At 41.6% G+C, this 20,741-nt stretch overlaps 1 protein-coding gene and 1 long non-coding RNA gene across 8 annotated transcripts; one reads left to right on the top strand and one right to left on the bottom strand.

The window, feature by feature from the left end:
• Positions 1–1,775: 1,775 nt before the first annotated feature.
• Positions 1,776–7,700, bottom strand: LOC110498904 (uncharacterized). Of its 2 annotated transcripts, none has more exons than XR_016489327.1 (4): positions 7,169–7,700; positions 6,839–6,977; positions 4,511–4,650; positions 1,776–4,364 (listed from the first exon to the last, which is right to left on the bottom strand). It is a non-coding gene; the product is annotated as an uncharacterized LOC110498904 (long non-coding RNA). The 2 variants fall into 2 exon arrangements; XR_016489328.1 differs by having other exon boundaries at positions 7,275–7,695.
• LOC110498903 (WD repeat domain phosphoinositide-interacting protein 3) lies at positions 6,855–20,222 on the top strand. Of its 6 annotated transcripts, none has more exons than XM_090212246.1 (11): positions 6,855–6,985; positions 10,368–10,442; positions 10,679–10,708; positions 11,304–11,405; positions 11,651–11,738; positions 12,240–12,334; positions 12,697–12,887; positions 13,061–13,146; positions 14,725–14,826; positions 15,175–15,296; positions 16,747–20,222. In XM_090212246.1, exons 1-11 carry the CDS (start codon positions 6,898–6,900, stop codon positions 16,851–16,853), a joined length of 1,086 nt encoding a protein of 361 aa, XP_090068372.1. In that variant the 5' UTR covers positions 6,855–6,897; the 3' UTR covers positions 16,854–20,222. The 6 variants fall into 6 exon arrangements, with proteins under 6 accessions (XP_090068372.1, XP_090068374.1, XP_090068373.1 ...); XM_090212248.1 differs by having other exon boundaries at positions 10,679–10,730; XM_021575599.3 differs by lacking the exon at positions 6,855–6,985 and adding an exon at positions 7,620–7,957.
• The last annotated feature ends 519 nt before the right edge of the window (positions 20,223–20,741 follow it).

Genomic DNA, 20,741 nt, shown 5'->3' with positions numbered 1-20,741 from the left:
CAAACGTCAGTATTCCTGTAAAGATTAGCGAGGATCTCATGTTAAATACTGTTGAAGTATTATGGCTCCAGGTTCATCTGCCTCACCTAAAGCCCATTCTGTTGGGAAGCTGCTATAGACCACCAAGTGATAACAGTCAGTATCTGGATAACATGTGTGAAATGCTTGATAATGAATGTGATAAACAGAGAGGTGTATATTCTGGGTGATTTAAATATTGACTGGCTTTCATCAAGCTGCCCACTCAAGAAAAAGCTTCAAACTGTAACCAGTGCCTGCAACCTGGATCAGGTTATCAGTCAACCTACCAGGGTAGTTACAAACAGCACAGGGATGAAATGATCAACATGTATTGATCACATCTTTACTAATGCTGCAGAAATGAGCTTGAAAGCAGTATCCAGATCCATCGGATGTAGTGATCATAATAATGTGCCATATCTAGGAAAACCAAAGTTCCAAAGGCTGGGCCTAAAATAGTGTATAAGAGGTCATACAATAAGTTTTGTAGTGATTCTTATGTTATTGATGAAAGTAATATATATCGGTCCGTGGTGTGTAATGAGGAGCAAACAGACTTGACACATTTATGAAATTGCTTATTCCAGTTGCTAATTAACAACATGACTGTAAAAACTGTTAAATGCCTGTGGTTTGATGAGGAATTGAAAAAGTGTATGGTTGAGAGGAATGAGGCAAAAGGAATGGCAAATAAATCTGGCAAACTTATTGCAAATTGACAAATCATGTGACTAAACTGAATAAAAAGAAGAAACTACACTATACACTACACTACTAAGATAAATTAAATAAAGAATGATAGTAAAAAGTTTTGGAGCACCTTAAATGACATTCTGGGAAAAAAGGCAAACTCAGCTCCATGATTCATTGAATCAGATGGCTCATTCATCACAAAACAAACTGATATTGCCAACTACTTTAATTATTTTTTCATTGGCAAGATTAGCAAACTTAGGCATGACATGCCGGCAACAAATGCTGACACTACACATCCAAGTATATCTGACCAAATGATGAAACACAAGCATTGCCATTTAAGTTGCCATGAAGTTAGTGTGGAAGAGGTAAAAAGAGGTAAAAACAATGGCAAGCCCTGACAACTTGGATGGATAATTACTGAGGATAATAGTGGACGATATTGCCACTCCTATTTGCCATATTTTCAATTTAAGCTTGCCAGAATGTGTGTGCCCCCAGGCTTGGAGGGAAGCAAAAGCCATTCCTCTACCTAAGAATAGTAAAGCCCCCTTTACTGACTCAAATAGCCAACCAATCAGCCTGTTACCAACCCGTAGTAAACGTTTACAAAAAATTGTGTTTGACCAGATACAATCTTATTTTACAGTAAACAGACTTTCAGCACACTAGGGAAGGACATTTCAACAAGCACAGCACTTCCAGAAATGACTGATGATTGGCTGAGAGAAATTGATAAAAAGATTATGGGGGCTGTTTTATTAGACTTCAGTCCGACTTTTGACATTATCAATCATAGTCTGTTGCTGGAAAAAATTATGTTATAGCTTTACACACCCTGCTATATTGTGGATAAAGAGTTACCAGTCTAACAGAACACAGAGGGTGTTCTTTAATGGAAGCCTCTCCAACATAATCCAGGTAGAATCAGGAATTGATTATTGATTTATAGGATCCTTCCCACTATATTATTGATATGTCATGTTATCAATTAAAAGTTTATGGAAAAACTGCACTTTTCCTCAGGAAAAAGTTAATTAAATATTTTACAGCTTTAATGTCATCAATCAAATCACACTTTATTTATATAGCACATTTCTTACAACAAATGCATTTCATGGTTTTCAAAGTCATGTATGGAAAGGCATGTGGCATTTAACATCCTTCCTCTTAGCAGGTCTCTATAGGTGACCAGGGGATTCTCTCTAACACATGCGAATGCCTCCATGGAGCTCATAAGTGTAGCTACGCAGCCTATTTGGGCGGTTCACAATATCAGCAGTATGGTGGAGGAAGCAAGCTGTGCCGAACACTACAACCCTCTGTCCCTAGAGCCCACAGAGGAGTGGTTAAGGAACCGTCTCTTGGGAAGGTTCAGTGGAATGGCATGACTCCTTGAACCTGAGCCAGAACAACCACTACCTTCCCTGTCATCTCAGTCTGTAACAGACATTATTAAAAAACAAGGGCAACTGGGGCATGCAGGCATCCTGTCTGGCATAGCGCTGTGGATGGAGCAGCAGGAGGCTATATGGCAGGCACCAGTTGGACAGCGCACCAACACCAACTGGCACAACATTAGGAGAGGGAGGTTGACTGCTAGCAATTATGGAGCAGTGGTTAGGGCCAAGCTCATTTCTCCCTCGCTGCTAAAAAGGGTCCACATATCAGTCAATGGATGGGGTGTTGTCTGTAAAGTGGGGCACAGATAACGAAGATGCGCATCAAGGCATTCAAAATGGCTACAGAGATGGATGTACATGAGCCAGGGCTTTGGGTCACTGTGTCTGGGATCCTGGGTGCCTCACCAGATGGTCTGGTTGGCACCACAGCAGTGATGGAAGTCAAGTGTCCCTATGGTGCAAGGGACCTTACCATTGAAGATGCAGTGAAGTCAAAGGATTTCTATATCAAGGAGGGAGGGTATTATTTCCTCTGTGAAGACCATCCTGGCACCAAATCACTAGAAGGGACACCTTCTTCATTGTGTGGACCACCAAAACCTCCATCACCGTCCCAATCCCGTGTGATGACCTCTGACAGACTCATATTGCTTCTCTTGTCAGTACCTATTTTCAGGGAAGCCAATGGTAGTGCGCAGTTGCGTCTCCGATGTGTCTGTCTTCACTTGTAGCCTGTGAGAAAGACCCGATCACATGATGGAGAGTGATGTGAGTGAACAGTGATTCAGAGTGACTGGAACGAATTGCAAAAATCGCTGAAATTTGAGACTTTTATTTCCCTCACCAACTTTAGACATCATCTATCTGAGCAGTTAACCGATCACTGCAGTTGTACATAGTCCATCTGTAAATAGCCCACACAATCTACCTTCCTCATCCCCATACTGTTTTTATTTGATTTCCTTTTCTGCTCTTTTGCACACCAGTATCTCTACTTGCACATCATCTGCTCATTTATCACTCCAGTGTTAATCTGCTAAATTGTAATTATTCGCTCCTATGGCCTATTTATTGCCTACTTCCTCATGCCTTTTGCACACACTGTATATAGACTTTATTTTCTCTACTGTCATTGACTTGTTTGTGTTATTGGCTTGTTTATTGTTTACTCCATGTGTAACTGTGTTGTTGTCTGTGTCACACTGCTTTGCTTTATCTTGGCCAGGTCGCAGCTGTAAATGAGAACTTGTTCTCAACTAGCCTACCTGGTTAAATAAAGGTGAAATAAAAAAATAGAGTGCTCAGCACTCAGGGAGAAGGACACAATGGCCACAGGCCGTAAAATGATTTTTTTTAGGGTGCATTTCGGCCACACAAAAGGGCTGCCACCGTGAAATTCTAGGCATTATCAAGTGCTTGTCAAACTGTGAACGACTGATGTAGTGTTCAGCCGGCGCAAAAAAACTAAGCGGAGCTCATGCCTTTCAAGCTACTTTTTTCAAATCATCATTAGTCGCATCACGCAGCCTTACAATGTATTAAACATCTAAACATACAGCCCAATGTTGGTAAAGCTACTAAAGTTATATTAATAACTCTAAATTAAGTACAAATAGGAATGCCTATTTCTTTGTTAACCACTCAACACAGAATAGCCGTATGTGCACACTCCCTCAAATCGTTTGGAGAAAATATCCTTTCAGCTTTGTTCAATTGTAATCTTCATACTATTAAATAATGCCACGGAATTCTAAGCAAATCTTCTCTGCTAAATTAACTAGTGTAGCCCACAGCCATTTGGCATGGCCAGATAAGGACCTAACAACTCTGAGTATGCTACTATGTTCTTCTGAAATAGACTACATTTTCTTCATATGATGTTTCTTTAGACCTGTCTAATATAAATCATGGATTTATTGTGAAGGTGTAGGCTATATTAGATGGATTTATTAGACTTAAAAAAAAATGTAGATGTTCCAAAGGTCTGCATCTGTGGCTTGTGTAGAAGCCAGGAAATGCTTTAATGTGTTTATGTTAACAGTAAATTACTGTGATGGCCACAGCCCTAGATGCATCTACAAATTCAATATTTTACACAGTATTGTATCATATTTGATGAGTTATTGGCCTGTCCGTCCACAGGGTCAATGTGCTGTAGTCTCTACAACTGAAAGCTTGCGCTCAGATCAGACTGGTACAGGATGTCCATGTACTGGATGGTCTGAAGGATGCACTCCTGTTGGACTGGAAAACAAAGACACATTTGGTCAGTGGTAGGTCTTTTTCAATGCTGTATCATCTTTATCTGGACAGAAAACACATTGTTTATCATAACACAAACACAGCTTGGACAATGTGGCAAGAGGTCCCTCAACACCCAATCCTCATGCCTCATTGTTTGTTCTTGTTTCTCATTCAACAGTCTGGCATTTCCTCTTCTGCAATGGTGGATGAGCTTCCTTTCCTAGTAAAAACATGGCCATTTCTCTTTCCCACCGGAAAATGGCAGCTGCAGACCCGGTCCGCCCACCTGAAAGACAAAAAAAAAAAAACTTTACTTTAAGTTGATTCCTAAAATGGTAACATGTACAGTATATTAAAATACAATAACCCACAGACTTGTAGTGACCAAAAGTGTTAAATCAAAATATATTTTGTATTTGAGATTATTCAAAGTAGCCACCCAAGAGTGCACACTCTTGACATTCTCTCAACCAGCTTCACCTGAAATGCTTTTCCAACAGTCTTGAAGGACTTCCCACATATGCTGAGCACTTTCTTGATGTTTTTCCTTCACTCCACGGTCCAACTCATCCCAAACCATCTCAATTGGGTTGAGGTTGGGTGACTGTGGAGGCCATGTCATCTGATGCAGCAATCACTCTCCTTGGTCAAATAGCCCTTACACAGCCTGGAGGTGTGTTGGCTCATTTTCCTGTTGAAAAGCAAATGATAGTCCAACTAAGCGCAAACCAGGTGGGATGGCGTATCACTGCAGAATGCTGTGGTAGCCATGCTGGTTAAGTGTGCCTTGAATTCTAAATAAATCACAGACAGTGTCACCTTCAAAGCACCCCCATACATCACACCTCCTCCTCCATGCTTCACGGTGGGAACCACACATGCAGAGATCATCCGTTCACCTACTCTGTCTAGACACGGCGGTTGGAACCAAAAATCAAAAATGTGGACTCATCAGACCAAAGGACAGATTTCCACCGGTCTAATGTCCATTGCTCGTGTTTCTTGGCCCAAGCAAGTCTCTTCTTCTATTGTTGTCCTTTACTAGTGGTTTCTTTGCCGCAATTCAGTCTCCTCTGAACAGTTGATGTTGTAATGTGTCAGTTACTTGAACTCTGTGAAGCATTTACTTTGGGCTGCAATTTCTGAGGCTTGTAACTCTAATAAATGTTATCCTCTGCAGCAAAGTTAACTCTGGGTCTTCCTTTCCTCTGGCGGTCCTCATGAGAGCCAGTTTTATCATAGCGATTGATGATTTTTGCGACTGCATTTGAAGAAACTTGCTAAATTCTTGAAATTCTCTGGATTGACTGATCTTCATGTTTTAAAGTAATGATGGACTGTCGTTTCTCTTCGCGCCATAATATGGGATTGGTCTTTTACCATATAGGGCTCTCTTCTGTATACCACCCCTACCTTGTCACAACAACTGATTGGCTCAAACACATTAAGAAGGAATGAAATTCCACAAATTAACAAGGCACACCTGTTATTTGAAATGCCTTCCAGGTGACTACCTCATGAAGCTAGTTGAGAGAATGCAAAGCTGTCATCAAGGCAAAGGGTGGCTACTTTGAAGAATCTAAAATATGTTTAACACTTTTTTGATTACTACATGATTCCATGTGTTATTTCATAGTTTTGATGTCTTCACTATTATTAAGCAATTTAGAAAATAGTAAAAAATTAAGAAAAACCCTTGAATGAGTAGGTGTGTCCAAACGTTTGACTGGCACTGTATACTACTGTATATATCCTTTCTGATTCTGATTCTCAAGAGGAAAGTTAAAACCCTCCGCCGTGAGGTCACTGAGAAGGACCAACATTGATAAGGGAGGTTGTCTGAAAGGGACTGTCATGCAGGGATGGAACATAAGCATTTTGGGCACTGTCCAGCAGACCAAGATTTAAACTAGCCCGGGTAACATTCAAGTCCTAAATCTGTGGCATGTGAAAATGTCACTGCTATGTCAGCCTAGTTTGGCAGATTGTCTACTAGCCCAGTGTGAAAAGTACTGAACTCGGGCTAGCTTAATCCATCCCTGCTGACATGTAAAACTGACTTCACAGGTCATTTGATTAGTCATGCACAACAGATGCACTCGTGGAACAAAACCATTTGTTTTCTATGTCAAAATATTGAGCACACAAGTGCTTTGTGAGCTAGCTAGCCAGCTAGTTAACCTTCGCTCACTGTTCGTGTGGTCAGACTTTTCCCCAGACCCCACATGCTAGCTAGTGAATATTTAACATTAGCTAGTTAGCGCTAATCACTAACGTTAGGCACATTCGTCAAAATTAAAAAAAGGTCATTATGCTAGCATATGCTGATTTTCTTTTTACTTGTAAGGATGGTAACGTGTGTTGTACACGTAACTAGTCGGGGGATATCTAGACCATTTTCAAAAGCATCTAGTTAACCACAGATCTTTGACCTAACCAAAATAGCTAGTCAGCAGCTAGCAAACAGGGGTTACCTTCTCCCACAGCTCCAGCAAAGCCTCTCGCTTACATTGATTGGTAAACAATAAAATGCATGTGTACTTATCGGAGTTGTGGTTACAATCCGGTACATAGCACAGAACCATTCTTGCTTCTGATCGAAGGAGAGGTTAGCTGCAAAGGTAATTTTAAAAAGTTATAGTAATTTTAAAAAGGCTACGGTAGCTAGCTAGGTAATTTGAAAAATGCTAAACAAGAATACACATGAGAAATCCACAATATCAATAATGTACATGAGAAACTATAAAGGCTATAATATCGACTCCTAGGTTACTTGCATGGAGAAATGTGGAGGATTTTCCCACCTTGTCAAAGCTTGCGACAGGATGGATGTGTAGTACTTTCCGTTTGATAGCCACATTAGCATTTCATTTTTGCGGGTAATTACAGGCAAATATATTGATAAGTTACCTTGTCCAGGAGAGATTTGCGCAGTTATCAAAACGTCACGCCAGGGTAAACCTACACAAAACACTGTCCTTATTTTAAGTGTTTCTAAAATCCCCTATGGGAAAAATGAATGGTGGAAAAACGATTGAAACCATTTTCCTGTTTGACCGCTAGATTTTATGGGAATTATGACACCTTCACTGTGTGTCTCTATTACACACTTTAATCTTATTCCATGGATCCCTTGGCCAAAAGTAGTTTAATCTGTTGTTAGTATTATTCATTTAAAAAAATGAAATGTAAAACATATTTTGAGATTTGACCGCGGACCCCATGCAGTACCTCCACGGACCTCTCCCAACTTTTAGAACCTCTGAAAGCTGACTGCTATCGCAGTGTCTATGGGAGTGCCATCCCCTTAAGCAGACAATGCTAAAAGGCCTGATTGAACTATCTTCATTTATCGACCATATTTGATGAAACTCCCACTCGATCACTCGGTGCTCTTTTGACCGTCCTGGATGAACCAAGAGCTGTGTTGTTTTTCCTAACTGGCTCTGGCACAGGAGAAATGGTAGCTAGCTAGCATTCTATGAAAATTTGTCTAACGCACGACTGTGATTATCTGATCGAAATAATGAATTTACTACCATCAAACGCACATGGGAACGGACTACTGTACGCGGGATTCAACCAGGATCATGGTGAGAAATTGTTTCTTTATCGAAATCTTCTTTGGTTGCCAGTTCTGTCGTCGATGCCATGCTAACGACGTTTTGAGGCCGGGCTGTAATGCTGCATTCATAACCAAGTGGGAAGGTGGTAATTACTAGTTGTGACGTCGTAAAGCAAGCTAGATCTACTTTAAAACATTGTTGAACCTTGATTTAACTAGGCAAGTCAGTTAAGAACAAATTATTATTTACAATGACGCTCAACCCCGGCCAAATCCTAACGTCACTGGGCCAATTGTGCGCCGCCCTATGGGACTCTGAATCACGGCCGGTTGTGATACAGAATGGAATCGAACCAGGGTCTGTAGTGATGCCTCTAGCACTAATATGCGCCATTCAGTGTTTCCTAAAGCTAACTAATTTCAGTTAACTTCACATTCCAGCTCAGGATTCATCCATACTACGACAGTGGATATTGCACCTCCGCCTGCCGCTAACTCTAGCAGGCTTGTAACTGCCTGTACATGTCGCACATGGCTAGTCGAATGTCGAACTCTTCATTGAGACAATGCTAAAATTGAAATTATTGGGTGAGTCAGTGCCACATTTTCATTTGTGCCTAAATACAAATTAAAGAAAAGTTATCTTGCAAGTTCAGCAGGCTATGGTGTGAAATAGGCATTTAGAAGCACTGTCTTTATTTTATTACTTATCGCTAGTGCCATCTTTGTATTTATAATGATCCCCATTAGTTGCTGCCAAGGCAAAAACTATATTTAATGATGATGCGATCTTTGCAAGAGGGAGGGAATCTGATTGAATTGCTCCTCAACTCGCAGCTCAGTCATTTCATTCAGTGCAATTGGAGTGAGCAGTGAGTTAGCCTGCCCTGGAGCAGGTTTGTTTACCTGGCTAAAAGGTGAGCCACTTTTGTATGGCCGGTTATCCCGAGTTGACCAAAGTTACCTCGCCAGCTCCTCAAACCTGCTTCCTGGATAACACTCTGTTGGATGCATTCACGTGCTTTGACTCGTTAATAAACTCAGATTTGCTAATTGCCAACAATCTGTGTCAACCATAAACTAAAAGGACAGCTGTCATGCTTGTAAACTTATTATATGTTCAAAAACGTATTAATATATTGCTTTTTATAAATAATGTTTTATTTAACCTGCCAAAAATGCTGTTCTCAAGGTAATTTCTCCGCTAGATAAAGGTCAGCATGTGGAGCTCAGCGATGATAGATGAGTTTCCCACTAGTAGGAGGGACAATTTGGGATGTCAGTCGTATGTGGTAAATACCACCTTCCCACTTGGTTATGAACGCAGCATTACATCCAGCCTAAGCTAGTTAGTTATGTCTAGCTAACGTTAGCATTATTCAGTTGTTGTGAAATACAAGTGATTGGATTGTCATTTGAGCAAACTAAATGGTATTACATGAAACTCAGATCTTTAATCATATTAAGAGCTAAATATCATGGATATGTTGGGCTCTCACGTTTTAGATTTTAATAATACGCTAGCATCAGCTAACAACGTAACGTTAGCTGGCCGGAAATACAGCTGTGGGGGGTTCTACTGTTCCACAAGATAGCGCTAATGTTGTGGCTAACGTCAAATAAACAAATATTCATTTACAGTCAACAGTAGCTATACGCTTGCAGGGTTGTAACATTTTATCATTTTTATCTCTGTCGTTAGCTAGCTAGCTATTGTAGCTACATATTTAACGTTATATGGAACAAATCATGGTTATAACAAATATAGAACTGCCCCCTTTATCTGTGGTTAGAACTTTAGTTTGACAACTGCTAAGATACTACTAAATAGTTTACTGTACATCAAAAGCTAGCTCAAGCTGTGAGTATGATGATCCAGTGTTTAGTTAGTGAGTGTAGCCCTAGAATTGGCAGGGGAAAGACTAATTATGTTTTACACATCAAACTTGGTCAAGTGCACAATATACCTTCCTTTTAAAACTCATAACATATGCAGAATCAGATAGTACAATTTCATATCAGTCTAGGCAGACAGACATGTGACAGGTACAAGCTTGGTACCAGTGTGTGTGGGTCGGGTGTAGGAGTGGGTGGGGTGGCCCTAGTCAGCTTTTCTTCCCTGAGCAGTGAATGAATGGGTCTCCCTCCAAACAAAGCAATGACTGTTAGCTAATATTCCAACACTGCTCAATGATCACTGTGTGCTCATTCCTCGCAGGCAACTTCAGGTTACCGGAGTCGTAGGACATGCTCCAAATCTGATAGGAAAGAGAGAGAACCTGACTGGAAGCATAGACTGTCCATAGTTTATCTCCCTCATAATCATGATGTCTTTGAAGTTGGATAAATATTGTGGTTATTCATTCACTGTGAATTTGGACCTAGCTTTGATCAGGGTTGCTTTAACCATTGGTATTGTCTGTCGGTGCTCCTTCCAGGATGCTTTGCTTGCGGAATGGAGAATGGGTTTAGAGTGTACAACACAGATCCACTCAAAGAGAAAGAAAAACAAGGTAAATATATGTAAAGAAATAATGACTGTACTGCAAATATGAAACATACAATCATAATTAGAAGTGTATCAAACATATCCTTTCTGATAATCATGATTCATTCATCATAATGTGCCCGTTTCCACGGTTTACTGTTAATCAAAAGTTCTTGTGTAGCCATTTTGTTGATATGTAAATAAACTCAATGGGTCACTAGCATTGCTTGCAGTAAATCGAGGCCATTCTGCTGCACACAGGGACACAGCATTGTGACAGCGAGAGCCAAGGTACTTCCTTCCCGCTCCTGATGTGTGTGAGATGAGATGGATCTGTCTGTCTGTGGCTGGGTTGGTGCTCTGGTTGGATGAGGAAGGCTAAATGAGGAAGTTAATCATTCCGCCACTGAGCCCTGCACATGTGACTCCTCACATGACCTGGTCCAAAGTCATAATAGGAAATGGCTTACTGTACTGTAGGGAAAGGATTAGCCTATAGTATAGGCCAGGGATGGCCTAACCTGGTTCTGGAGGGTTGCTGCAGGGTGTGCAGGCTTTTGTTGATATGGGTCTAAATAACACCAGCACTACAGTAATTTTTATTACAGTGATGCCTCATGCATGCTGTAAAGGTTTGCTATAATATGCAGATGGAGTGAAGAGTTGTTTGCTATTTAGTAAAACTTTGAGATATTAAAACTATTTAAATTCTCCTTGTCAGGGACGGATCTCTCTAGTCACATTTTATAGATCTTATTGGAATAATGGTTTGGATAATTGCGGTGTTTTTTTAGGCGACACCCTTGATTCTCATTGGCTCAGTTTATTCGCCACCCGCCAGATTGACAGCTTAATGGCCAATGAGGTGATTATATGTGTCTTCCAGAGTTCATGGAGGGCGGGGTCGGGCATGTGGAGATGCTGTTCAGGTGTAACTACCTAGCGCTGGTTGGAGGAGGAAAAAAGCCCAAATACCCACCTAACAAAGGTATGGTGGTTACTGTGTGTGTGGTTCTTGTGTTGAACTTTCCGTCACATATGTAATATGAGCATTATGAAATAATATATTTTGGAACCCCCAAAATGATCTCCCAGTGGTAGACTTTTTCCATCACAGTGACCTTTTATCTAGTTATTTCCTTACATTGGTCTGGCACTAGAGACAAACGTCATCGTGTCATGTTGGTCTTGTCGGTTGTAATTCCCACCATGTCCTCTGATGTTTTCCTCCAGTGATGATCTGGGATGACCTGAAGAAAAAGACGGTTATAGAAATCGAGTTCTCCACGGAGGTCAAAGCAGTGAAGCTTCGAAGGGACAGGTAGGAACACTCCCCACCCTGTTTCTTCCCTTAAATGTGTCTCTATTAGCAGTGTTGCGTGCCAGTACAAATGAAGTAAGAAGTTAGTACCACTTTAACTCCCTCTTCGAGCATTTTACCGACCAACCAGGAATGCAATCTTTGTGTTTCACACTGCCGGGATTGATTTCATCATCAATGGCTGCTCCTTCAGGAGGAATTTGACACAATGACACAGCAATCTGGTTGGAAGTATTGTAGTGCACTGTATAGGGAACAGTGGTGTAAAGTACTTAAGTAAAAAAATACTTAAAAGTACTACTTATGTGGTTTATGACTGTTAAGATGTTCACCTTTTTAGGTAACATTAAAGGGAATGTCAGAAGGTAATATGTTGGTGTCAGGAGTAGTGAAATGTTTTCTTACCAATGTTTCCCCATTAGATTGCTGTATGTTAGTGGGCCAGATCTCTCCCTTTTCTCAGTCTTGAGCCTAATGTCTGCATCTCTCTGATGTCCTCAGGATCGTGGTGGTCCTGGACTCTATGATCAAAGTGTTCACGTTCACCCACAACCCTCATCAGCTGCATGTGTTTGAGACCTGCTATAACCCCAAAGGTCAGTACTACTACACAGACAGTCCAGCTACTGTCTACTGCAGCTCTCAGATTCCTAACCAGCCTGCCAGATGCATTAGACACGCCCATCATTTAAGTAAACAAACCATTTTCACAAGAATATTAAATGGCTGTAATGTATCCTAGCTTCTCTCTCTCGCTCTCTCTCTGCTAAATATATTGGACACACTCATAATTGATGTAAACACACAACCCTCACAAGAGTGTTACATGGTTGTAATGTGTAGCCATTGACACATTCTCTCTTTTGCTCTTCTCCTTTCCTCTCTCTCTTTTGCTCTCTCTGTCTCTCTCTTTCTCTCTTCATGACTATATCCATAACTCCTCTCCCTCCTCCCCCAGGTCTGTGTGTGCTCTGTCCCAACAGTAACAACTCTCTGCTGGCGTTCCCGGGGACCCACTCTGGGCACGTGCAGATCGTAGACCTTGCCAACACAGAGAAGCCTCCAGTGGATATCCCCGCCCACGAGGGGGCGCTGTGTTGCATCGCCCTCAACCTGCAGGGAACCAGGATAGCCACTGCCTCCGAGAAAGTATTACAACCCCTTTAGAACTACTCATTGGCTTAACCCTTTTAACACTACTCCTGGGCCTAGACAGTGCCTTAGGATTTTTATATCTAGCATTGGTTGTCCTTGTTGCTTGAAGACTAGGGGTGACCAACTCCCAACGCTGTGTCTCGGTGCCTTTGTTTATTTCTCTCCAGGGGACCCTGATCAGAATATTTGACACCATGGCAGGCCACCTGATTCAGGAGTTGAGGCGAGGGTCACAGGCTGCTAACATCTACTGGTGAGAACAACCGACCTGGGCCTTTTCTTCATCTGAAGTTAGATGTGAGAAATGCTCTAAAGCCGGGTGGACACTACACAACTTTCTAAATCCTGACATTAAACAACCATCTTTCCTTCAGTTTGTTTTTGTGTTGCCAACATAGTGGTGGGCACACTAAACCATGTGGCTTGGTCTTGAGGTTTTCTCGCTAACCGCGCTGTCTCGCGAAAACAATGATGTGGTTAGATTTAACGTAGCTACGAGCTGTGGCTCAAAGCAGCCTCAAAAACGTTCAGTCAGACATTCACGCTCGCCATACAGAGTTGAAATATCTAGCTAACCTTTTGAATTGAATAACATTGCTTGTGAACTTCAGAGCTGCAACGATTTGACACTTTGGCTTTTATTAAAGGCGAGTACAAATGCGTACTAGTAGTAGTCATCGTTCTGCTTGAGAGTACACATTCTGGGTGATGCAAAACAACGTCATCACCTCACTGGCTTCTTCTCTGGTGAGCTCTCATTGGCTATTGCTGATCACCGCTCTCAAAACGTGTTGTTGCACATCTCACACTACAAGAGCATTGGAGATTTTGTGCAGATAAAATCAAACATCTGCCCACCGCCCAATGCATCTGCCCAACGCATTACCGGGGGCAAACTACCTGCCCTCCAGGACACCTACAGCACCTGATGTCACAGGAAGGCCAAAAAGATCATCAAGGACATCAACCACCCGAGCCACTGCCTGTTCACCCCGCTATCATCCAGAAGGCGAGGTCAGTACAGGTGCATCAAAGCTGGGACCGAGAGACTGAAAAATGGCTTCTATTTCAAGGCCATCAGACTGTTAACAGCCATCACTAGCACATTAGAGGCTGCTGCCTATAGGCATAGACTAGAAATCACTGGCCACCACTGGCATTACTCATCTCGTATGTATATACTGTATTTTATACTATTCTACGGTATCTTAGTCACTTAATAATGTTTACATATACTGCATTCTCATATGTATATACTGTATTCTATACTATTCTACTGTATCTTAGTCCATTCCACTCTGACATCGCTCGTCCATATGTATATGGTCTTAATTCATTCCTACTTAGAGTTGTGTGTATTGGGTATATGTGTGTATTGGGTACATGTTGTGTAGTTTGTTAGATATTACTGCACTGTCGGAGCTAGAAGCACAAGCAATTCGCTACACCCGCAATAACATCTGCTAATCACGTGTAAGATTTGATTTGACATGTTTGAAAATATAAGGACGTCTGAAACTGTTCAAAGACGAGGTCGGTGGCCCTCCGATTGAGTCTTTGACCCGCTCACATTAAACAAGCATTGATGGAGGTCGCACGCCCCGACTAGGCAACGACATGGGGATTTTGTCTCCGATCTCAAACTTGTCTGGGACAGCTAAATCGTGTAGTGTACACCTGGCTTAATGTTTACATTTGAGTCATTTAGCAGACGCTCTGCTCCAGAGTGATTTACAGTTACTGTACCTGTCTTAAGGTTGCTAGGTACGATAACTACATTAAGTAAGTTGCTTGTTATAGTCCTGTTTGGTAACTTATTTCCCCTCCCCAGCATCAATTTCAACCAGGATGCGTCCCTCATCTGTGTGTCTAGTGACCACGGTACAGTCCACATATTCGCTGCAGAGGACCCCAAGAGGAACAAACAGTCCAGGTCGGTCTGAGACAAACATTTAACCTTTCCCTGCACTGTCAACTTGATCTCTTAACCAAAGTCCAAATTCTGCAACATTGATTAAAAGTGTATGTAGTGCCTTGTTGCACATGTGGTCAGAGATGAGTGGCAGTGGTGATGAAACTCTTTTTGAGAGAGATGTCTTATTGACTGTTCAAGGATAAACACCCTGTTCTTTTGGAGGAATAACTTAAAAGTGAGCACATTGTTTTTCAATGTTAATCTTTAAACCAGCCACCATTCCAAACCCATTCTCCAATCCTTACCAGTGCTTCCTGTAATTCCAAACCCATCCCGGAATCATTTGTTGTTTCCTTTTATTCTTAGCCTAGCCTCGGCCAGTTTCCTTCCTAAGTACTTCAGCTCCAAGTGGAGCTTCTCCAAGTTCCAGGTTCCATCAAACTCGCCATGTGTGTGTTCCTTCGGAACAGAACCCAACTCTGTCATAGGTGAGTAATGCGTGTGTGTGTGTGAGGTAGTATCTCTCTCTGAGTACTTGTTTGTGTTGGCAGACCTCTGGAACAGAGCCCAGTGCAGTCATGAGCTATACATACTCCAGCTACTTCCTGCCCAGTGTTTAAAGAAGGATTCGGAGTGACATTTCTTCCATATTGACACATACAGTAACAGTCAAAGGTTTGGACACACCTACTCATTCCAGGGTTTTGCTTGATTTTGACTATTTTCTACATTGTAGAATAGTAGTGAAGACATCAAAACTATGAAATAACATAGTAACCAAACAAAAGTGTTAAAACAAATCAAAATATTTTTTACATTTGAGATTCTTCAAAGTAGCCACCCTTTGCCTTGACAGTTTTGCACACTCTTTGCATTTTCAGAGTAACTGAACCTCAGATTGCAGCTCAAATAAATGCTTCACAGAGTTCAAGTAACAGACACATCAACATCAACAGTTCAGAGGAGACTGCGTGAATCAGGCCTTCATGGTCGAATTGCTGCAAAGAAACCACTACTAAAGGACAGCAAAAATAAGAAGAGACTTGCTTGGGCCAAGAAACACGAGCAATGGACATTAGACCAGTGGAAATCTGTCCTGGTCTGATGAGTCCAAATTTTAGATTTTTGGTTCCAACTGCCGTGTCTTTTGTGAGATGCAGAGTAGGTGAATAGATGATCTCTGCATGTGTGGTTCCCACCATGAATAATGGAGGAGGTGTGACGGTGCTTTGCTGGTGACACTGTCAGTGATTTATTTAGAATTCAAGGCACACTTAACCAGCATGGCTACCATCCCATCTGGTTTGCGCTTAGTGGGGCTTTCAACTGTTTTTCGACAGGACAATGACCCAACACACCTCCAGGCTGTGTACGGGCTATTTGACTAAGAAGGAGAGTGATGGAGTGCTGCATCAGATGACCTGGCCTCCACAATCATCTAACCTCAACCCAATTGAGATGGTTTAGGATGAGTTGGACCGCAGAGTGAAGGAAAAGCAGCCAACAAGTGCTCCGCATATGTGGGAACTCCTGTTGGAAGACCGTTGGAAAAGCATTCCAGGTGAAGCTGGTTGAGAGAATGCCAAGACTGTGCAAAGCTGTCATCAGGGCAAAGAAAGGGTGGCTATTTTGAAGTATCGAAAATATATTTTTTGGTTTTTACACGATTCCCTGTGTTAATTCATAGTTTTGACATCTTCACTATTATTCTACAATGTAGAAAATAGTAAAAAAGGAAGAAAAGCTTTTGAATGAGTAAGTGTGTCCAAACTTGACTGGTACTGTATATTATTGTTGACTTGACACCACTTATTTGATTGTTGACACCATTGACTCATTTTACTGTGTTAAATTTATGGATACTTTTCTATAAAAAAAGTTTTATTTGAGAATATAGCTGATGTATGGTCTCTTATTGGGACCTCTCTCTCTCCTCAGCCATTTGTGCTGATGGCAGCTACTACAAGTTCCTGTTCAATCAGAAGGGGGAGTGTTCCCGAGACGTCTACGCACAGTTCCTGGAGATGACAGACGAGAAGATCTGACCTTTCACCCTACCACCTCCTGCAAATGGACAGACGTGTACATGGCGGATGGGTTTATTTTCTGGAGCAGGAGGACGAGGGGGATGGACAGAAGGAGGAGATGATGTTTCTGCTCACCCACTGCTGATGAACTCTACATGAAGCGTCAGAGGGAAGGTGAGAGAGACACCATCTCGGAAACAACAGAGGAATGAAAGATGGGCCGAGAGCCCTCTGACAACCTACTTAAAGACTCCCTGTACAACTAGACAACTACAGAAAGACAGGGGGACGAGAACACTCTAAAGGACGTCACCTGGGCCTCCTTGTCCTGCTAGTCCGGGGACGAACGAGGGAGACTTGCTTTTTAAAGATGTCTTCCGTGAAATGTACGATGATCGGGCGGTTATTTTTTAAAGGTGTATAGCGTTGATTCTAATAGGTAGATGCATAGAAAACAAATCTTGTCAACTAACACCGCCTAATCTAACTATAGGGAGTGCCTCTGAGCTGAATCGAGAGTGGAGTGTGTGTATATACTCGCATACATACAGTGCATTCAGAAAGTTCAGACCCCTTCACTTTCTATATTTTGTTACGTTACAGCCTTATTCTAAAATTAAATAATTTTTTCCCATATTATAATCTACACACAATACCCCATAATGACAAAGCGAAAACAGGTTTTTAGAAATACCTTATTTACATAAGTATTCAGACCCTTTGCTATGAGACTCAATTGAGCTCAGGTGCATGCTGGTTCCATTGATCATCCTTGAGCTGTTTCTACAACTTGATTGGAGTCCACCTGTGGTAAATTCAAATGATTTGGAAAGGCACACACCTGTTTTATATATTGTCCCACAGTTGACAGTGCATGTCAGCAAAAACCAAGCCATGAGGTCGATGGAATTGTTTGTAGAGCTCTGAGACAGGATTGTGTCTGTGATGACACCAAGATTGAACTCTTTGGTCTGAATGGCAAGTGTCACATCTGGATAAAACCAGGCACCATCTCTATGGTGAAGCATGGTGGTGGCTGCATCATGCTGTGGGGATGTTTTTCAGTGGCAGGGACAGGGAGACTAGTCAGGATCGAAGGAAAGATGAACGGAGCAAAGTACAGAGCTCCTTGATGAAAACCTGCTCCAGAGCGCTCAAGACCTCAGACTGGGGAGAAGGTTCACCTTCCAACAGGACAATGACCCTAAGCACACAGACAAGACAACACAGAATTGGCTTCGGGACAAGTCTCAATGTCCTTGAGTGGCCCAGCCAGAGCCAGAGCCTGACTTGAACCTGATCGAACATCTCTGGAGAGACCTGAAAATAGCTGTGCAGCGACACTCCCCATCCAACCTGACAGAGCTTGAGGATCTGCTGAGAAGAATGGGAGAAACTCCCCAAATACATGTGTGCCAAGCTTATAGTCATACTCATGAAGACTCGAGGCTGTAATCGCTGCCAACAAAGTACTGAGTAAAGGGTCTGAATACTTATGTAAATTTGCAGAATGTGTGTAGATTGAGGGGGAATGATTTAATTCATTTTAGAATAAAGCTGTAACATAAAAAATGTGGATTAAGTCAAGGGGTCTGAATAGTTTTCAAATGCACTGTGTATATATACAAATTGCATGGGTGGGATTTCACAAGGTAAGGCCATTGAGTTGGTCAGATAACTTTGAAAGAAATATTTATTTCAATCATCGTACAGTTGAAGAATTTAGTATTTTGATATGAACTTGATATTAAAAGGCTGAGTATTTTACAGTGGTTATCTGGTTAACCTCAGTGATTCCTCTTGGTGAAACACCACCCTGGTAGAGCTAGGTTTAGCTTTTACTCACTGTATAAACACAATGAATACGCCAGACTGAACATATGTAACTTACAGCATAAACTGTACAGAATTAGAAGACATTTTCTGATTAACAAGTGTTATTGTTTCACTCTTCCTGCCATTTTCATGTCGCTGTGTGTGTATGTATGTGCAATATTCTTTACAGTATGAGTGTACATGAGGTGAATTAGTACCTATAAGCCGACCCAAAAACACTGATTTTGGGCTAGATTCAATCCGAATGCCCCTATTCGGCTATGTACCTTTTTAAAAGCAAGATTTCCGTGTTCGCAGAGACTGCATTCATGGTAAACGCTGCATATGTCGGCTCAATCGGAAATGAATGTCAATCACGCTATAATGCAGCTCTTCCGTGGTCCGGATTGAATCTAGGCCCAAGTACTTTGATTAGGATGAAAACTCAATGTAAAGCTCAAACTCAGAAACTTTATCAGTCTCCGGATGAGAATTTGAATAATGTACATCTTCTTAACGGAGCCTCACAGACAAGCTTAATTCGTTCAGGTTTATCATACAACCGTTTTCCCAGAGCCAAGCCTTCCCAAGTCATTGTGTGAACTGATGAACTGTTCTGCCATGATCACAGTGAATAGAAAATACAGTTTCCACCCCCTGTGCTTACATAAAAAAAAAAAATGCTTTCAAGATTAAGGGATTGATCCAATCAGATCCGCTTTAGTCGACATCCGCATAGTGGTTGTTTTGGCATTGGGACTGCGATAGAGCTGTCAAATCCACAAGCGTCTCCTGCCATTATACTTAAAACAGACATTAACATTGGCTGCATGGTTTAAAAGTGGAATGTAAAATACACCTTGATTAGGATGATAGAAATCCTCATGATTTAGTTTTCAATTTGAGCGTGTATAGCCTACACTTTTCTGTTCTGAACTTTTAACGTGAATGGAGCGGTGGGCTTTGTGACAATGATCGTAAGAGCAGCTGCTCAAAGTTGACGGCTCCATCTCGGCTCCACCGTCAAAACATCTGCTATGCGGGTGTCTGCTATCACAGGTTGACGCTTGATCTGATTGAATCTATGCCTAAGATTCAATCTGATTTAAACCAAAATCCACCTTCTCTTTGTGTGACAATGTACACCCATTCCTTTCTGGTGAGGTTTAGTTGGCTGGTGTAATTTGCCCATGAAGAGAACTCTTCTGCTTGTTCACCATGGTCAGCTTAAGCAAATTTCTAGCATAAATTATGATCTACATACGACACAATGTGTGGATCTACATGCAGTATTAACTTTAGAACCCATCTTATTTTTGTCACAGCATCGGCTCATGTGCATGACCTTACAATGCTGTGCTACAATGTATTTTTTAGTGTATTTGTCATTTGTTCCGTTAAATCTGAACTTTGTACCAACGTTCATTTCTCTGTGTTCAATGGGAACCACTCTGAATGCATTTCATGTGTTGCTTCCTGCTCTGATTGTGCAAGTGGAATTCACTCACTACATGATTGTAAAATCCTGCATTTAAATTTGTGAATAAAACATCAGGTAGTGTAGGTGACTTAGTTTGGGGGGGGTCGTGTGATCTGTTTGTGTGAAGATTACTTTAGAAGGAAACATGCTTGCTCCATAAACTCCAAGACAGCTCATATGCCTTTTAGTGTTTTTTTAATTTGACCTTTTATTTAACTAGGCAAGTCAGTTAAGAACAAATTATTTTCAATGGCGGCCTAGGAACGACAGAGTTGATCTTGCAACCTTTCGGTTACTAGTCCAACGCTCTAACCACTAGGCTACCTGCCACCCTGTGTTTGCAGCTCTAAAGTAGTACTATAGTAAAGGATATGGTTTTCAGGCAGTTAAAATGTCAGCATATGGACATAAGTGGTCCAGTTGGTTCTGTTATCCATTACATGAGAGCTCCATGTGGGGGAAGTTTGTTGCCAGATCCAAATGGCTCCCTATACGGTGCACTACTCTAAACCAAGGCTATAGACTCTTGTGAAAAGTAGTGCACTATATAATGAATAGGGTGCCCTTTCAGATGCAGCCTTGTTTCATAGAGAAAAGTGTTCTCCCCGTTT

This window comes from Oncorhynchus mykiss, chromosome 20, assembly GCF_057628025.1.
Source record: "Oncorhynchus mykiss isolate SJ-2025 chromosome 20, ASM5762802v1, whole genome shotgun sequence".
In the NCBI taxonomy this organism is placed as follows: Eukaryota; Metazoa; Chordata; class Actinopteri; order Salmoniformes; family Salmonidae; genus Oncorhynchus; species Oncorhynchus mykiss.
The sequence above is the reverse complement of the archived record's forward strand: the minus strand, read 5'-3'. Positions and strand labels throughout refer to the sequence as shown.